General features: G+C 42.8%; 1 protein-coding gene across 1 annotated transcript in view; it reads left to right on the top strand.

Annotated features, from left to right (window-relative positions):
- SPAG16 (sperm associated antigen 16) overlaps positions 1 to 20122 on the top strand; it is a 1286809-nt gene that overhangs the window by 777336 nt on the left and 489351 nt on the right. The window contains exon 13 of the mRNA XM_029606125.1: positions 12562 to 12688. Within this exon, the coding sequence (XP_029461985.1) occupies positions 12562 to 12688 (127 nt within the window). The remainder of the gene's footprint in view (positions 1 to 12561; positions 12689 to 20122) is intronic.

Below are 20122 nucleotides of genomic sequence, written 5' to 3'. Positions count from 1 at the left end.
GATAGCATCCTGGAAACTGTGTGGCCCCTGCATAAGGGGAGTTACTTTATCATGGAAGTAGTTGACTTTAGTCTGGGCAGAGAGTGAAGGTGGGGAAGGGAAGCGATGGAAATATGAGAAGGGAATTGTGTAGCAAAGAGGTGGTTGGCTGCAAGAGAGTTTATCAGATGGACATAGTAGTCTTGCTTGACAATTGCAATAGCAGATTGGAAGGAGGTCAACATGAATTTGAAATATATGAAGCCAGCATGGGCAAGGGATTTTTTCCAGAGACATTCTGCAGAGTAGGCACCGGAACAGAGGAAGCAAATTCTAGGGGTGAGCCAAAGCTGGGGTTTGGCACACCTTATAAGATGAGTAAGGGGAGGGGAAAGAGTATCTAAATCAGAGGAGGGTATAATGTTGTAAGAAGAAACTGCTTCATAAACTGACTTGGACAATGTAGTGGAGGAAAGGAAAGTAGTGGAGAGGATACAAGGGTCAACAGTTAGAAATTCTTGAAAGTTTTGTTGAGGCTGTGAGGGAGGGTGATTTAGTGTGAAAGTTATCAAATGATGGTCTGAGATAGGAAGAACTGAGGTGGAGAAGTCTAAGAGACAGCAATTGGAGGAAAGGACAAAGCCAAGGCAGTCACTATGGGGTAGATTTTATAAATCTACGCACGCGCAAACAAAAGCCGGATTTTATAAGATACGTGCGTAGCCGCGCGTATCTTATAAAATCCGGGGTCGGCCCTGCTCGCGCTGCCCATTCCCTCTAAGGCCACTCCAAAATCGGCCTCGGAGGGAACTTTCCTTCCACGCCCCTGCACCTTACCCCTCCCTTCCCCTACCTAACCCACCCCCTCAGCCCTATCTAAACCTTCCCCTTACCTTTGTTGGGAAAGTTACACCTGCCAGCGGGCTGCTGGCGCGCCATCACCCAACCCGGAGGCTGGTCCAGAGGCCTCGACCATGCCCGTGGGCCGGCGCCACGCCCCAGACCCGTCCCTGGCACGCCCCAAAATTTGTGCTGCCCACCCGACACACCCCCGACACGCCCCCCTTGTGAAGCCCTGGGACTTACGTGCATCCTGGGGCTTGTGCACACCGCCAAGCCTATGCAAAATAGGCTCGGCATGCGCAGGGGCGTTTTAAAAGTGTTACGCGCATACCTTATGCACGTAACCATTTTAATATCTGGCCCTATACTTGTGAGTAGGAGTGGTAGAGCAGAATTGGAAATCAAATGAAGAGGTTAAGGAAAGGAGTTTTGAGGTATAAGAGGGATCATCAACATGGAAGTTAAATTCACCAAGAATAAGAGAAGGGGAAGATGGGTCAAGGAAGAAAAAAACCAGGAATCTGTCTGTGAGAAAGGAGGAGGGGGATTTATCAGGGGGTTGATAATTGATAACTACCCAGAGAGGCAGTGGTATGAATAAGTGGATTGAGTGGGCCTCAAAGGAAGAAAAAGATTGGGATTGAGGTGGGATTGAAACCTACAGGATGGGATAGCAGCAGTTCAACACCATTGCCATGACCTTCTGTGCAAGGTATATGGGAGAAAATATAACCTCCATGACAGAGAACAGCAACTGATGCAAAGTTCTCAGAGGAAAAACAAGTCTCAGTGAAGGCAAGGAGATGAAAAATCTGAGTAATAAAGGGGCATGAATGTAGACAAACTTATTGGAAATAGAGGGGGTATTCCATGGGGAGAAAAACAAAGGAAGAGAGAGGGAGAAGGAGAATAGTGTAAGGCTGAAGGAGTAATAGCTTGAAATGCACCAGTGGGATGAAAGTTGCCTTGGAGGACCAGGATTGGGATTGACATCCTCAACTGAAAGTAGAAGGAGCAGGAGAGTATGAAGAAGAGAGGTAGAGGGTGATGACAGCAATAAGGATGAGATACCATCAAGGAGAGTGGAGATAGCTGGATGAGAGGAAGAAAAGTTTGAAGTTCAAGAGCAGTGAACAATGAAGATGACAGAATGGCAGGTAATATAAAGAATTTAGGGAATGGGGAAGGTCAATTTTGTGTTAGCAGAGGTTTGCAACAAGGAATAATATTGAGGAGAATTAGCATCAGGGAAAAAAAATGTAGAATAAAAACCTTACCAGCTGCTTGAGGAATGTGGGCTGGGAGCAGCTCAGGCCCAAGGTAGGTTGTAGTGCCTTTTGGAGTCATTCACTGAGAAGGTTCTACTGCTGAGAGAAATATGCAAATGGGCTGCAACCTCCCCAATACCTGGACTCCCCATTACCTTGCTTCTGTTGCAAACTACTGAAGCTATGGACTCTAAGAAAAAAAAAAAGATAAAAACACAACATACATAAGCAAGCAAGAGAGAACAAAAACCATCTGTTGTTCTCTCTCCTCAAGAAACAGGAAATCCTTCCATTGAGGCACTAAGGAAACAAAGTTCAATTGGAGCATATAGTGTTTAGGAAACAGCCTCCATCAATCACTTCTGAACTGGTGCAAGTTCATAATGGTTAAGATGGAGCTTTGCCAATGTCATTCCTTTAGGTAAAATGCAATGATTTTCTATTGGCTCATGTTCCCATTTGTCAGGTGATAGATGACTCCATGCTAACTGATGATAAGCCCAATTTCATATCTACCATTATTTTTACTTTCCTTAAGGATAACCTTGATGATTCCTTATAATTTGACAAGCCCCACATTTTTGGGTGAGTCCTCTTGTATTTGGGCTCTGAAACCAGGCATCCTGTCTTTTGTCGTCAAAGTACATCACATAGATAAGGATGAAATAATAATGCAGGCCAAATGATGCCTGGACTCTCCTTCATACAATCATTTCAGCTTGGGAGGCTCATGCATGGTCTTTCACTTCTTTAGGTAGGGACTGGCTCAGCAGATCATTCACCAGGATGGGAATGTAATTTTTGAAAAGGTAACGAGATGTTACTCCCAGTGAAGTAAGCTTTCCTGACACAAATTGTAATGGGACTGGAGGTAGACTCTAAACAGCCAGCTTCCCTTCAGAAAATACTCCTGAATTGGATCTGATCCCAGGGATCTCCATAGATTTCTGGAATATTTCTAGGGAGTTCTGCAACTCCAAAACCAATAGGTTTACCTCTTGGGGGCAGCAAATGGAGCGCATCCCTGACCCTCTGGCGTCTGATGGCTACATCCCAGTAAAGGGAGCTTCAATCTTAGCAGTCTTTCCAGAGAATCAGGAGTGAGAGGATCACTCATCTGATGAATGTCCTCTTCCTCTCATGGACACTGGGGCATCTAACAGATTAGGCTCAGAGGAATACCCAAGGCAGGGTTCTAGGTCTTGTTCCTTTCATATGCTTCCTAAGGGCCATCTGACCACACTCTGATCTGTTTTTGGGCCCCATAAAATCAGGCTTGGGGACCACTACTTCAACAGGGGGGTAGAGACAGTGGTTTTGCTTGTCTTTGGGAAAGGACACCACTATTTCCTCTAATGAAACCTGAGAGATTAGAATCATCCAAGACAGGGAAATCTAATTCATCTCTCTCCCTCTGTTCCCATCCTGGACCACAGTGCTGAGATTGCTGCCTTGTGACCTGACTGGAGATGAGAGCCGGATGGTCTCATTAAACCCTGCAGCCTCCAAAGCACTCACGAGCTGGGATCCTAGGAAGGCAGAAGGTGATATTAGATATACCCAGCATCAGCTTCTTCGAACAAGTTAGCACAGCACCAGAAACAGTGCAGCACAACTGGTTCAGGCCTCTGAATTATTTGGCACAGCACACATTCAACCTAACTAGTTAACCAACACCCATTCTGCTCCAGGCCTTTCAGCTGATGTAATGGATGTGCTTATTGGCCTCGCTTGCAGGAATGCCTTAGTGCTAGTAGTGGATCCAAGGCTGAAGGCCTAAGGTCACAATGGTAGGCTGCCATCTCCCACCCTAGATTGAATAGTATCTGACATTCTGCTCCATGACCTTGCTTCTCAGATCATAAAATTCAAAAGCTTCTTTGTATCTCTCACTTTAGTCCTTGGGCTGAATCCTAGAATCAACTTCTCTCTAACACAATGTTCTGCTCACTCCTTCTCACTATCATCTTATGCAGACACATGTGTGCATTGTGTGCTCCATTTTTTCTGCATACTCATTTGTGGCGCTCCCTCAATACTGCAGATGTCACTTTAATGAACAAAACTCCATCATTCCATGGGTTTTCACACATTACCTCCATCCTGGTGGTAATAGCGGCCATTTTGAGTATTTTCATGGTGTTTTGCCAGTTTTTCAAAACACTCAGAAGTCCCAAAATTGATTTTTTAGCTATAAACACACAATTCCAATGCGCTCAGGTCCCATGTTGAGTGCATTTTATGTAGCCCTTTTTCTAGTGGTTGCTATAAAGACAGGGGATTCACACTCCATAACAGGTCTTAGTTCTTATGAAATTCCACTAAAACCTGGCATGGATTTTCAGAATGAGGAGGGAGGAAGCACAGACTTCCAGGGCTCAAAGCTTACTTTAATAAATGGTGTATGCTCAAACTTTTATTTTAATTGAATTATAACAATACAATTCAGCAAACAAGCAAGCCAATGGAATATAAAGTCATATGGGATCAAATTGCAAGAAAGAAGAAAAGAAGAAAAATGAAACTTCTCATATAGAGCTAGACAAAATAGCCCCCATAGGTTAAAGTACAAGGAAAATGGGGGAGCCAAGGATTATTAAGCACTTTAAATTTAGCAGCAAAATGTAAAAAGCAATAATTGAGGGGACAACAGAAAGTAGCAATTTATACCATAACCAAGTTAGCGAGTGTTATCAGATAGCAAATGCAAATCAAGAAAAAACCTTAATTGGGAAGGGTCAAAGAAAACATATTTGTCATTATGAATCTTAACTATACATTTACAAGGAAAATGAATAGTAATATGAGCACCCAACTGTCGAACTTCTTGACACATTGCTAGAAATCTCCTCCTTCGCTGTTGGGTAGCCTTGGTGATGTCAGGATATATCCATAACTTCTGACTGTAGTATAACTTATCCTTATTACAAAGCAAAAGCTTTAAAACTAAATCCTGATCAGATGGAAAAACAAAGGTAACAAGTAAAGTCCCATGATATTCACATGATCATCTCCAGAGGATTCCAGAAATGCGGAGAGATCAGCAATAGCAGTTGCTGGGCTGTGATTTTCTGGGAAAATATTAACTTTCCTCTCATAAGAAGTATAATAAATCTGAGAAATAGGTGGAAATGTGTCAACAGGGATTTGCAGTACTTCCTGAAGATATTTTTTTAATTGGACATGAGGAGATATTAAATTGATATGAGGAAAGTTTAACACTCTCAGATTTAAAACACTAAGAGAGTTTTCCATATTTCCATCCTTTTAGCATTGATTATGTCAGATTCAACCAGTCCATTCTGAATTGTTTGAATTTTTTCAACCCGTTGATCCAAATCAAATATCTTAGAATTATGAGAGGAAATCGAAGAGTCCATTGTTTGCACTATGTGCTTTATATCAGTCATTACAGAGGTTAACAAAGAAATGGAACTTCCTATTGCAGCCCAGACTTAGTCCAAAGTAATAATTGCAGGTTTAAGTACATTCAGCTTCAAGATAGCACTGGCCAAATTTTCCCTGTGGGAGTTTTCCATACCTTCATGGGGCCCCACAGGTTCTTCTCGCCTCTCCAGGGTGGAAGCCTGGGGTAGGCCAAGATGTTCCACCGAAGTAGCCAAAATATGTTGTTGCAAAGGCGGCATTAAACTTCCAAAAAGGCCTCCAGCTCTGGCATGCATAGTTCTGACTTGAGAGTCCGCCCCAGCAGCAGCTGACAACACCAATGTGTTGTCAGCTCACGCAGACCGAAGTCATCTCATGCAAGGGAGGAGAGGGATTTACAGGAACTCCGGGATTCAATGTAACCTGTATGTCCAGCCATAGTGGTGTGCGCTCTCCTCCAATAACTGTAACGGACTGGACTGGAGAAAAACACTCTTTAGGGGCGAAGAAGCCCTCAATGCGCTGCCGGACGGCTGCAGATAAGGGATGTGCTGAAGAAACCTTCCTTAGCCGTTTTTTCCTCTTGGTATGTGGCATAACAAGTAACAAGGAAAAATTTTTCCTGCAGATAGCAGAGCTTCAAATGCCATATCTACTCCTCAAGACCCCATCTTGGCCCCACCCCAGATGTATGCTCAAACTTAATCTCTGTTCTGAAAACTTACAGAATCCAGGCTGAATGGCTAGATACCCAAGTAAGGTGTTCCAAAAATAAAAGTTTACTGTTCACTTTGTTCATTAACACCAAACATTTTCTTCTTGTTACATCCATAATCACTTCAATTAATACATTTTAAAATTATCTGTAGTCTGTGATCCCTTAATCTCTTCACAGGGGCCCCCTTTCTTCTTCTGAAAGAGTGGGGTAGAGAGGGAGAGAGTGAATGAAAATACAGAAAAGCTCAGCTAAGAATAAATGACATTACAATATTATAAATACATAATACAATTAAGAAGTAGACCGAAATAAAAGGATTTCAAATAACTTTCCTGGCCTAATTCACCACTACCCAAAAATTTGATTTTATTAATGATATTGTAACCGTTCTTTACTGGCACTTGTTAGAATGTACGATAAACTACCTATATATACCTTATTTTGTGCATATTTTTAAACCGTTGCGATGGTACATGACTTAGCAATGGTATAGAAAAGTTTTTAAATAAATAAATAAATAAATAAATAAATAAGCTGCCAAGGGTGAAATAGAATGGGTTTCCTGTTCCTCATGGATCCCACCTTCCAAATAACTGTGGTCCACAAATTGTCTACAAGATATTCTCCTTTTCTGTTTTTCCTTGGCAGAAACTCCTCAGGTTTCTCTTCTGCCAGGTTTCTCTTCTCTTTTTGAGATGATATTCTTCTACTCTCTCTACATCCATCAATCAGTCACTGATTCTCCAGACTGAAAAAACCACAATTAATGCAAAAAGGGAAAAAAATCCTCCTTTCTCATTCCTCTCTCATGGGCATGAAGTAAGGACAGAAAATTTCCTCCAAAATAAAAATCCACATATGCTCAACATTACTCAAAACACTGCTATCCACTTTCTAACTACTGGGTGTGGGTGAGAAGATGTGGTTTTCTCACTTCCTAACCTACTCAGTACTGGCTGTAGCCAATACTGGGTAAGAATAGGGCTACTACAAAAAATTAGATCCTCTTTCTTAAACTTCTAAAACAAAACGCCGCCATAGTCCTAGTTCTTCAGCTTCCACTGAACCTAAGGTGTCACCTGTTAATATGCAGGCTGGAAACTACCACTGCAGCAACCTCCAGTGTTGGTGCTTGATAAGATGGTACATTTATCCTACACTGTTAGTCCTAACCTCTGGACCAAATCTTTAGTGAAGATCCCAAAAGGGTCTCCACATGATGCTATTTATTATACACACTGAACTGGTTTAGTGTGCACATTATTAGCAATCTTTAGCAAATCGGGCTCCAAATATCTAGCTCATATGTGGAGCAGGTAAAAATATTCTGTATTGTATTTGTTTGAGTGGTAATCATATTAATAATGTCTATATCAATGCTGTTATTGTTGTCTCCGTGTGTGTTAAAGCACATCTACTGCCAGATTGTTTCCAACAAGCACCAACAAGAATCTCACCATGTCCAATCTCTTATGTGATGTGACTATTATTTTTGATTATAATATTGCTAGTTCATGTCTGTGCATTACTTTCTGTTAAACATGTTCCCAAAGTAATTACAATCATCACATTTCAAAAAGTATATCTGTATGCATTTCTTGGATGCATGCCCATACACAATCATTTGCTACAAAGAGACAAAAAAAGAACAGAACTACCGGTAATATTTTCATAATACTTCTACAATTAAGCAGAGGTGAAATAACTTTAACAAGGTTATAAGAGTAGCAGTAAAAAGAAAGAAAAAACTATCAGAGAGAATCAAATTTAGGGTTTCCTTATTTCCAGTCCTATTCTGTAATCATTAGAAGACAATTGTCAATTTCTTAATTATTTGCCCACAAATGAGAAATGAGTTTGCTTGTCAATAAAATAGTATTTACATTTTGCCTAATTTTGGTCTTTTGGAAGACTAAAGATCCTTCAATCCTCTTCTCTTTGTTCAAGCTATTTCCCATACCTGCTGGTGCAATGTTTAGTGATTTTTATAATAGATGAAGCCTTATACATGAAAATGGTTTAGTTTAAATGCAAAAATGTACAGTGTATGATACTATAAGGCAATTATTTATTTATTTATTTATTTAGAATTTCTTCTATACCGATAGCTGTTTGCACATCGTATCGGTTTACATATAACTAGGAACATTTGGGCGTGGCCCTTACATGGAACAGTAACAATTATATGATAAGAGGAACAGTAAAATAACTATATGTTAAATACGAGGAACTATATAATACAGGGTATCATGCTAAAATACTAAAATACAAGATACAAGGTACAGAAACTCTTGGTCATTCCAAGGCATCGTTAGTGGATCAATTGCAAAGAGATAAAAGAAAAGTTTACCTCATCTCACCATCCCCAAGCCAATGGGCAAACTGAGAGGACTAATAGAACCTTAAAGCAATTCTTGCGGGCCTACGTGATTTGGCCGACCTCCTTCCATGGGCGGAATTCGAACTAATCTCTCATCAGTCCGCTTCCACCGGCTCGTCTCCTTTCCAGGTGATCTATGGACGCCAGCCTTTGCCACAGTCACCACTCCCACTGTCTGTGGCCTTACCAGCAGCAGTCAACCTCTCAAGAATTGCATCAATTGTAGCATAATACCCAACAGCTGCTCAAGCAATCTGCCTGGAGATCGAAGAGTCCTTTGATGCACATCATCGCAAAGCACCCAAGTTCCAACCTGGTGATAAAATATGGCTCAGTACCAGGTTTATCTGACTCAAGCTGCCTTCAGCTCGCTTCACTCTCAGGTATATTGGCCCCTTCCCTGTGCTCTGCCATCTGGGTCCAGTCACTTACAGACTCCAGCTGCCTTCCTCGCTTAAGATTCACAACACCTTCCACGTTTCTGTACTAAAAGCTTTGGTGCTTTCTGGATTTTCTAAAAAACCACCAATGCCTCAGCCACTGTCCTTGGAAGCGGACGTCACATATGAAGTCCGAGATGTCCTGAAGGTTAGAAAATGTGGTAGAAAGTGAGAATATCTCCTTTCATGGGAGGGCTTTGGGCCTGAGGAGAACAGTTGGGAACCTGCCACCAAAATCCTGGACAAAGACCTCATCCGGCAGTTCCATGCCACGCATCCTCACAAACTCAAGCCCCCGAGGTTTTATGTATTTTTTAAGTTTATTTTAGTATTTCTATAGTCATTTATGTCTTGAAGTTGTGTTATAAATCGCTTAGAAGTTATATTCTGTTAGGCGATAAACAAATGCTTTTCAAATAAATAAATAACGTTTATTGCTACTATATTGTCATTTTTAACATGGTTTTAATTATTTTCTTTTTTTAATGTTTTATTATTGATTGTGTATCTAATGATGTTATCGACATTGATCTTGTTTGGAGACTGCAGAATATGAAAATTTAATTATTATATATATATATATATAGTCAAAATAGATACTGGACAAATCTTTCCAAAAAAGGAAGTGCTCTGTTGATATGTTTACCAGCTGGTTTACCCTAAGGTAACACAAATTTCTATATTGACCCACTTCCTAATTACTACACAGTGGGTCAATATAGAAATTTGTGTATTAATCGTGACCTCTCCGAACTGTACTCGATCTTGCTAAGCATTGTTTTTGAGTTACCCTAAGGTAAACCAGCTGGTTTACCTTAGGGTATAATAGATGTGTGTGTATATATATTTATATATAGAGAGAGAGAAAGAGAGGGAGAGAGATAGATATATAAATATTTTAATGTGCACATTTTCTCCAGGGAATATACCCTACCATCCCTTTGGTAATATACCCTACCATCCCTTTGGTAAGATCGTGGGCTTTATATATATATATATATATATATATATATATATATATATATATATATATATATATATATATATAAGTTATACAGTTATACACTAACATTTTTTTTAAAAGGATTAATGTACGTAAACTGGGTTGTCTGTGGCCTGATCTATGAATAGCTTGCATAGTAAAACCATTTAGTTTTGGACGGATCTGGTGTTGAGAAGAAGCAGCTTGTAGGAAGTAATTTGGCTAGGATTTGCGGTTGCTGTTCATACTACTTGTCTTGGTGAATTATATTTCTAATGAATCTAGTATATTTATTTGTGGGATTATGTATATGGTATATTGGCCTTGGCCTGTTATTATCTTTATGGAATAAGGGTTTTGGCAAGACATGAGATGTATGTGTAAACTCTGGGCTAGTAGTCCAAGACAGAAAGTTCCAGAAACCATATCACAAACCACAGTCATTTATAATATACCTCCCTTGATATTAAAATTCATTATGTTCCAGGATTCCCTGAGCAGAGGAAGGACAAATCTTCTAGGTCCTATGCATTACATTTAGTTTTTATTACCAGAATAAAACTCTTGTATATAGTAGTGATGAGTAGGGATGTGCAGAGCAAAAGTTTATGTTCATAAGTCCATAAGTCGAAAGGGGGGGTCAATTTCGGTCAATATGGACATATGGAGAATTCCATAAGTTGAGTCTATGTCCATACGTGCAAATAAAAATTTAAACTCCTCACCCTCCTTAATCCCCCCCCCCCAAGACTTACCAAAACTCCCTGGAGGTCCAGCGGGGAGTCAGGACGCCATTTCTGAACTCCTTTGCGAGGAGCACGTGACGTCGGCGTCACGTGATTCCCCACGCGTTCGCTCCGGGACCCTCGTTGCACCCAAAAGGAACTTTTGGCCAGCTTGGGGGGGTCAGGAGGATGAGATTTGTGCAGTGTTCTCTCAACCTAGCTTAAAGGACTCTCTACCTGGGTAACATCAAGCTAGGTTGAGAGAACACTGAACAAATCTCATCTTTGAGTGAGTTTCCTCACTCTGAAGCTCATGAAATCTTCACAAGAGAGCACTGTTCTGTTAGTACATCTCACTTTGAATGTCAGAGTGGCCCCTAACCCCCTACACTAATACCTAAACCTCTCCTCGAGTTACTAGGTGGGCCTCCTATAGAGATATAAATACCTATCTAAGGTGAGGGCATTATGGCAAGTCTCTCTCTCTCTCTCCTGATAATAAACATGATCCACCATGTTTACTATCCTACATACATCCAGTGGATGTATATAGTAAATACCACAATTCTGGCACTTATCTCAAAGTGCAAAAAAGTTATTGTAGTAAACTGCTATTACCATAAAACATGCCCCTTTTTCTATCACATGCGATATTTAGTGCATTTTGATAAATCCAGGCCTAAGTTAGTCAGCGCAGGCCTAAAGTTATCCGGCTTTGTGTGGCCAGATTACATGCCACATAACTGGATATCTTCAAAAGATATCTGGTAAGTGGTGATCCTTTTAAAAAAAAAAAAAAAGGAACCATAGGCCTTCTGGCTCAATTCCAACATCAGAAATAGCTAAATCTCTGGCTGGGTAGGACCCCCCCCAACCCCTCTAAATTAAAAAAAAACAACATTTATAGCTGCTGGCCCTCCAGCCTTTCCCTCCTCCCTGCCTGATAACTATTTTAAAACATTTCCTCCTCACCAGCCCCCATGCTACCACCATGCCCACAAAGCCCTCCTACCCACTCAGTACCTCAATCATGGTCAGTTTTGAAACCTGGAATTACAGGGCCGGTTTTTCAAAAGGTAACATGCGCCGGGCCTATTTTCAAAAAAGGCCCGGCGACGCGTGTAAAGCCCCGGGATGTGTGTAAGTCCCAGTGCTTGCAAAAAGGGGCAGTCTAGGGGTAGGGAGGGAGAGGATGGAGCCAGAGGCCTCTGACACAATGTCCATTTGCCGCTGTGTCAGAGGATCGCGTGCCAGCAGTTGGCCGGTGTGTGCTTCCTGCGCCTGCCTCCATGCAGGCGCAAAAGGTTTGAGAAGAATTATGGGGGGTGGTTAGAGTAGGGCTAGGGGGGGGAAAGGTTAGGGGAAGGGGTGGGAAGGTTAGGTTATGGGGAAGGGAATGGGGGAAGCCCGCGGGTGTCGGCGCATGCAAGTTATAAAGTCAGGTGTGCCGGGTAGCACGCGCACATGTAAGCCCACGCGCTGGCTTTAAATTCTACCCCACAGTATACAGCGATTATGGGTGCTTCTGTATTATTTTCAAAGCTAGTTAGGTTTTGAAGTTAGCAAGCTACAAGTAGCCGGATAACTTTAGTCAAGTATTTTCAGCAGGATGTTTATCCCACTAAATATATGGGACAAGTTATCCAGCTATCTTTAACCAGATAACTTGTCCATTAAAGAACTTACTGAATATGGATCTTTATAGTGTTTTCTATATTGTGGGTACACTCACCAGATTTTTACTTTCATAGGAACTGTCAAAAATTACTTCTCTCATTCACAAATTTTTAAAGATCTATAGAATGGTTCTCTAATGTTCAATGACTATTTTTTTTCCAGTGAAAGATGTAGATACACCATACGTGGTCATATGGATTCTGTCAACAGCATTGAATTTCTTCCATTTTCCAATACCATCCTTACCAGTTCTGCAGACAAGACTCTCTCCTTGTGGGATGCCAGAATGGTGAGGACAGAAATGAATTAAGTTGTTTTATATGTTAATGTTAACTACATAAAGACAGATGTAATTTTCCAACTGCAAAAAAGCAGAGGTCTGCTATGGGTCTAGTTGTGTAAAACCTAACCAGTTTTACTAACGACAAAATCAGACAAAATCATGATATCATTCTTATTTCTTATGAATCACATGTACTGCCCACCATTTATTTATAAAGAGAATATTTTGGGAGTGTGAAAATATAAAATTTGAAAAACATATAGAGATTGATATTCAGCAGCATGCCAAATGGACAATTAATCCAGATATATTGCAATGGATATTCAGTTGAGTCGAGTAGGCGTTCTGCTGAATATAGCTGGAGAAAGTCCTAGTTAACAGGATAAACTTATCTGGTTATATTTAGAGCTGGTCTCTAGCATGACCAGTTATTGGCTGATGTAACTCCACCAACAAATCCAAATATCCATATATCATATTCAGTCATTTATTACCAAATCAGCATAAAAACTATTATTAAAAATTATACAAATATATGTAACCTACCACAAACACAGATACACATATAACACATCTATAAAGCATATGCCCCTATTACAATTTTTCTGTGTACCCAACAAAGGCCCTTGTTTCACCAATGGCTTCATCAAGGGATATTATATAGCTAACTTGGGGTCAATAATACTAGAGTGTGTTGTCGTCTGATGTCCCAACAATGATTAATTGCTTGTAGTGTCTATAATATGTATTCCCAATGCATTATTCAGATATGAATTCAGTTTTCATCCAATGACCGTCCCCAGATGTCATATTTCAGACATTGAACTTCCATAATCTAAAATAATAACACAATGTATTATAGATTCACAATATTATAAAACCCCTGTTTTGTACTCTGTCTATTACATAAATGCAACCTATCTTAAAACATATGTTTCACTCGAAACACTAATGAAGATGGAACCATTCATAAAATGCCAAAAAAATGAACAAAAAAAGTTCACATTGGCTATCTATCTGGGCATCAACATAAAGGGGTAGATTTACAAAAAATGCGCGTTCGCGTACTTTTGTTGGCGCACCAGTCGCAAACAAAAGTACGCTGGATTTTAGTAGATACGCGCGTAGCCGCTAAAATCCAGGATCGGCGCGCGCAAGGCTGCCGATTTTGTGCAGCCGGCGCTGTGATTGTTGTTCAGCCGGTGATTGTTGTGATTGTTGTGCAGCCGGTGCTGTGATTGTTGTTCCATTTTATGTATTTTTTAGGGATGTGAATCGTGTCCTCGATCGTCTTAACGATCGATTTCGGCTGGGAGGGGGAGGGAATCGTATTGTTGCCGTTTGGGGGGGTAAAATATCGTGAAAAAATCGTTAAAAATCGTGAAAAATCGAAAAATCGAAAAACCGGCACATTAAAACCCCCTAAAACCCACCCCCGACCCTTTAAATTAAATCCCCCACCCTCCCGAACCCCCCCCCAAATAACTTAAATAACCTGCGGGTCCAGCGGCGGTCCGGAACGGCAGCGGTCCGGAACGGGCTCCTGCTCTGAATCTTGTCGTCTTCAGCCGGCGCCATTTTCCAAAATGGCGCCGAAAAATGGCGGCGGCCATAGACGAAAAAGATTGGACGGCAGGAGGTCCTTCCGGACCCCCGCTGGACTTTTGGCAAGTCTCGTGGGGGTCAGGAGGCCCCCCACAAGCTGGCCAAAAGTTCCTGGAGGTCCAGCGGGGGTCAGGGAGCGATTTCCCGCCGCAAATCGTTTTCGTACGGAAAATGGCGCCGGCAGGAGATCGACTGCAGGAGGTCGTTCAGCGAGGCGCCGGAACCCTCGCTGAACGACCTCCTGCAGTCGATCTCCTGCCGGCGCCATTTTCCGTACGAAAACGATTCGCGGCGGGAAATCGCTCCCTGACCCCCGCTGGACCTCCAGGAACTTTTGGCCAGCTTGTGGGGGGCCTCCTGACCCCCACGAGACTTGCCAAAAGTCCAGCGGGGGTCCGGAAGGACCTCCTGCCGTCCAATCTTTTTCGTCTATGGCCGCCGCCATTTTTCGGCGCCATTTTGGAAAATGGCGCCGGCTGAAGACGACAAGATTCAGAGCAGGAGCCCGTTCCGGACCGCTGCCGTTCCGGACCGCCGCTGGACCCGCAGGTTATTTAAGTTATTTGGGGGGGGGTTCGGGAGGGTGGGGGATTTAATTTAAAGGGTCGGGGGTGGGTTTTAGGGGGTTTTAGTGTGCCGGCTCACGATTCTAACGATTTATAACGATAAATCGTTAGAATCTGTATTGTATTGTGTTCCATAACGGTTTAAGACGATATTAAAATTATCGGACGATAATTTTAATCGTCCTAAAACGATTCACATCCCTAGTATTTTTATCTTAATTTGTATAGTTTTCCATAGCAAACTATTTTATGTTAATTTGTTTAAGTGATACATGATATCTTATGCATGTGGATTTTCATTCGGTTTTACCACCTGGATAACATGTTTGACAGGCAGAATATAAAATTTTAATAAATGAAATGAAAAGACTCAACCCAAGGGGAAGGTACTTGGCATAAGAAGAAGACAAAGCTGCTTGATTTTGCCTCTTCAAATATTAGGTTGTAGAGATGTGAATCGTGTGATCGATCGTCTTAACGATCGATTTTGGCTGGGGGGGGGAGGGAATCGGATCGTCGCGGTTTTGTTTTTTTAAATATCGTGTAAATCGTAAATCGGGGGAGGGCAGGAAAACTGGCACACTAAAACAACCCTAAAACCCACCCCGACCCTTTAAAATAAATCCCCCACCCTCCCGAACCCCCCCCCCCAAAATGTCTTAAATTACCTGGGGTCCAGTGGGGGGGTCCCGGTGTGATCTTCCACTCTCGGGCCACGGGTGATAGAAATGGTGCCAGCGCCATTTTGGTTCCTGTCCCCCGACGTCACGAGCGTAGGAGATCGCTCCCGGACCCCCGCTGGACCCCCAGGCACTTTTGGCCAGCTTGGGGGGGCCTCCTGACCCCCACAAGACTTGCCAAAAGTCCAGCGGGGGTCTGGGAACTACCTCCTGCACTCGAATTGTGTTGCCGTATTGCAAAATGGCGCCGGCCATACGGCCGGTGCCATTTTGCAATACGGCAATATGGCCATACGGCCGGCGCCATTTTGCAATACGGCCCGAGTTCAACAAGAAGTTACTCATGCAAATGTATCATACTATTGTAGCAATTTTCAAAATCCATTTACCCATGTTAAGTGCACTTAACGTGGGCAAAACGTTTTGACAATTCAATGGCATATATTATAGCAAATTTCAAAAGCCCATTTACATGGCTAAAGTATATTTACATGTGTAAAAACCAGTTTTAAGCATATAAATGCGTTTGAAAATCAGGCCCAATTTGCATAACACAGTAAGTAAAGCTTTTGATTGTATGTCCTTTTTTTTTTTTTTTTTTTTTTTGTGATCTCATGCTACAATCCTTTTAGTGTGAATTTTATTACATAGGCCACTGTAGTACCATGAGAAGTCTGTGGCTGGCCAAAGAATAGAACCAGGCTAGACTCTTTCATCAACGTTTATTAATAAACATAAAAGCAGCTCTGCCGTAGCAGTTCTTTAAACAAGAAAACAGCAATGTAACTTACAGTTCTGCATATTGGCCTTCCCTAGGCTTCATTCTTGTCCCTAGAGCTTCTTCTCCCCTCTTGGGCCTGATAAGTTAATCCCTTTCCCTAAGGAACCACCTCTGAACCAGGTTTCCCTGCTGCTACAGGGCTTAAAGTGTTAGGAAGCGCCAGGAGAGCGGTTCTGCTTTCCAGGGGATTGTGTGTTCTTGGACCACGGTTCGACCCCAGAGGAACTCCGAAGAGGTGCCGAGGCAGACGAGGCATGCCCGAACATGGGCTGGACTGGAGCAAGGTTGGACTGAAGACAGATGATGGAATCTGGAGCAGGAACAAGGCTGAAATGAAGACAATGATGACTGAAGGCACTGACCCTCCACCGGATCTGCACGCTCCGGGAAGACCAACAATGCAATGGTGGTCTTTCAACAGTCCTCCGACTGTTCCAAGCCCTTTAGGACCTGCCACTGGCTAACGGCAAGAAGCAGCAGGCTGAATAGAGGCCAGGGACAAACGAAGACCGGAACATGGAGATTCAGACGAAGACTCAGGCGAAGACGTGGGTACTTGGACGAAGACAAGGAGCGAGGTTCTGAAGAAGAGGAGTCAGGAGTGAAGTTCTGAAGACAAGTAGTCAGGATCAAGAGCTGGGTTGAGACTGCGACGCAGCACGCCCTACACAGGCCACCAACGGGGTTGGTCACGGACCACGCTGGAACCGACGTAGACTCTAGACGAGATAGTGGAAAAACTGAAAAGAGCATGTTGCAGAAACTGTAGAGGCCTGCACCGGGGCGCGCCTTATACAGCTGCCAGTGCCTGGTCACAGACCATGCTGGTATGGTACAGGTTCTGGCAGAGTTTTTAGCATAGACAGAGCAGGTACAAGGAACACCGTAGACCAGGGACAAGGATTCAAGCGGAAGTCTCCCGGAGGCTTGTGCGGCTGTAGTGAGGAAGGCAATGTGCCACGAGGCGCCCTACTCAACCCGCCCTTGGGACTGGTCGAGGACCATGACATGGCATGCCAGGAAAGGTGGTGACGAGGAACCAAGGGTTTCAGGATATCTGGACTGGATCACGGACTTCAGGAACGGAAGATGGACATCTGGACTGGAACACGGAGATCAGAAATGGAAGACGGACATCTGGACTGGAACACGGATTTCAGGAACTGGAAGACAGACATCAAGACTGACTGTGGACATCAGGAGTGGAAGACAGACATCTGGACTGTATCAAAGACATCAGGACAAGACAAGGAGCTCCCATGAAGAATAGGCAACACGGGACCTTGAAGAAGTGATAGAACAACGAAGACTCCTGGAGCAAAGGACAGGAAGATCCCAGCAGTGTCTAACTCCTTGCGAAGGCAAAGCTGGACTGAACGCTGAGCCCTTTTGTGGGGCAGAAGAGGACTACGCCCGGGGAGGAGCTTGCAGGGGGCCACACCTGGCTGGCCCCATAAGAATGGAGGAGAGGCATGTGCCTGTGCCTAGGAAGAAGCTGGAGAAGAGAGGACATGTTGGTGGCGTCCTCAGCCACGTGGAAGGCCCAGCGAGCAAGGCAGGCAGCGGGAGCAGCCCTGCCGTGAATCTGGAGGAAAGACAGGCTGCAGGAGTGCCTCCATGCCGCGAAGAGGAAGCAGACAGCAGCAGGCATTGGCAGGGATAGCCTCCCTGCTGTCCGAGGACCCCGGATGCAAGCAGGAGCAGCTGCAGCGGCCTCAGCCATGAAGAGAGACTCCCGGCACTCAGCTCTACCGCCCAGGGCAGGAGAAGAACGCGTCTTTCGTGCCACGTCGGGGAGAGCAGGAGACTGCTGTGGCCTCCGGACCGCGGAGGACGGCGGTGGAGCGCTGCGCTGAAGAGGACATCAGTGGCCCGATTGGCTGCGAAGGTAGGGGGCCTGCCCGCTCTCGTCGCAGGCAGGTTTACAACATAAAGTGGACCAGACCAGATCTCTGGAGCTACTCTTTTAAAATGTTCTGGGATTTTCTTCTCTTTTCTTCTACACAACCCCTAAATGACACAGAAACCTAATCCTGAGGATGATGATGCTGCAATTTAAAGTTTAAAAGTGTTTTTCTTAATAATCTAATGAATCACTGAAAATATCGATTACTGTGAGGATTCTTGTTTGCCTACACTGATTGATGTAACCTAATGATGCATTAGAATTAGGGCATCCTGACAATGAGGTTCCAATAATAAGAAAAGTAGTCTAAGTGCCTGTAACTTTAAACACACCTGAGCTAAAAAATTCTATCTTATCCCTATCAATTAAAAAGCAGAATGAAAATACAAACAAAAAGCAAACTTTGAAATGTTTGTATGTTAATGCCAGAAGTCTAAGAAGTAAGATGGGAGAATTAGAATGTATAGCAGTGAATGATAAACAATGAAACCCTAATGTCGTCCTCTAACTTTTAATTTGAGAAGGGAACCAGTGTAACTTATGTAAATAACTCTCAATCCCCACACCTCTTGATGTAAACAATTAACTGTGCATTCCTAATAGACCTTCATAATAGGCGTCATTGTGTGGCAATCCATGCCTGTCAATCACTCTGCCTTATGTTTAATCATAGGTCAGTCCATAGTACATTGCTGGATTATCCGATTGGAAAAATTGGGCAGGAGTTGTGATTTCGCAACTAAAAGCTAAGTACCAAAGAACTGAGTATTAAGTATTAAGAAGATATAAAGCTTGGTTAGAGGTGTTAACAGCACAGTGGATATTTTTAGTATTTTAAACACACGGAGCACTACAGCACTATAAAAATCCTTAAAAAAATGTACTATGGACGGACCTATGATTAAACATAAGGCAGAGTGATTGACAGGCATGGATTGCCACACAATGACGCCTATTATGAAGGTCTATTAGGAATGCGCAGTTAATTGTTTACATCAAGAGGTGTGGGGATTGAGAGTTATTTACATTTAGCAGTGAATGATGACATAGACTTAATTGGCATCTCAGAGACATGGTGGAAGGAGGACAACCAATGGGACAGTGCTATACCGGGTTACAAATTATATCGCAATGACAGAGAGGAGCACCCGGGAGGCGGTGTGGTTCTTTATGTCCGGGATATCATAGAGTCCAACAGGATAAACATCCTGCATGAGACTAAATGCAAAATTGAATCTTTATGGGTAGAAATCCCTTGTGTGTCGGGGAAGACTATAGTGATAGGAGTATACTACTGTCCACCTGGTCAAGATGGTGAGATGGACAGTGAAATGCTAGAGAAATTAGGGAAGCTAACCAAATTGGTAGTGAGGTAATAATGGGAGACTTCAATTACCCCAATATTGACTGCGTAAATGTATCATCGGGACATGCTAGAGAGATAACGTTCCTGGATGGAATAAATGATAGCTTTATGGAGCAATTGGTTCAGGAACAGACGAGAGAGGGAACAATTTTAGATCTAATTCTCAGTGGAGCACAGGATTTGGTGAGAGAGGTAACGGTGGCGGGGCTGCTTGGCAATAGTGATCATAATATGATCAAATTTGAATTAATGACTGGAAGAGGAACAGTATGCAAATCCACGGCTCTCGTACTAAACTTTCAAAAGGGAAACTTTGATAAAATGAGAAAATTTGTTAGAAAAAAACTGAAAGGAGCAGCTACAAAAGTAAAAAGTGTGCAAGATGCATGGTCATTGTTAAAAAATACCATTCTAGAAGCACAGTCCAAATGTATTCCACACATAAAGAAAGGTGGAAAGAAGGCAAAACGATTACCGGCATGGTTAAAAGGGGAGGTTAAAGAAGCTATTTTAGCCAAAAGATCTTCATTAAAAAA

Source organism: Rhinatrema bivittatum, chromosome 6 (assembly GCF_901001135.1).
Source record: "Rhinatrema bivittatum chromosome 6, aRhiBiv1.1, whole genome shotgun sequence".
Taxonomy (NCBI): domain Eukaryota; kingdom Metazoa; phylum Chordata; class Amphibia; order Gymnophiona; family Rhinatrematidae; genus Rhinatrema; species Rhinatrema bivittatum.
This window is presented reverse-complemented; position numbering and strand designations above follow the sequence as displayed.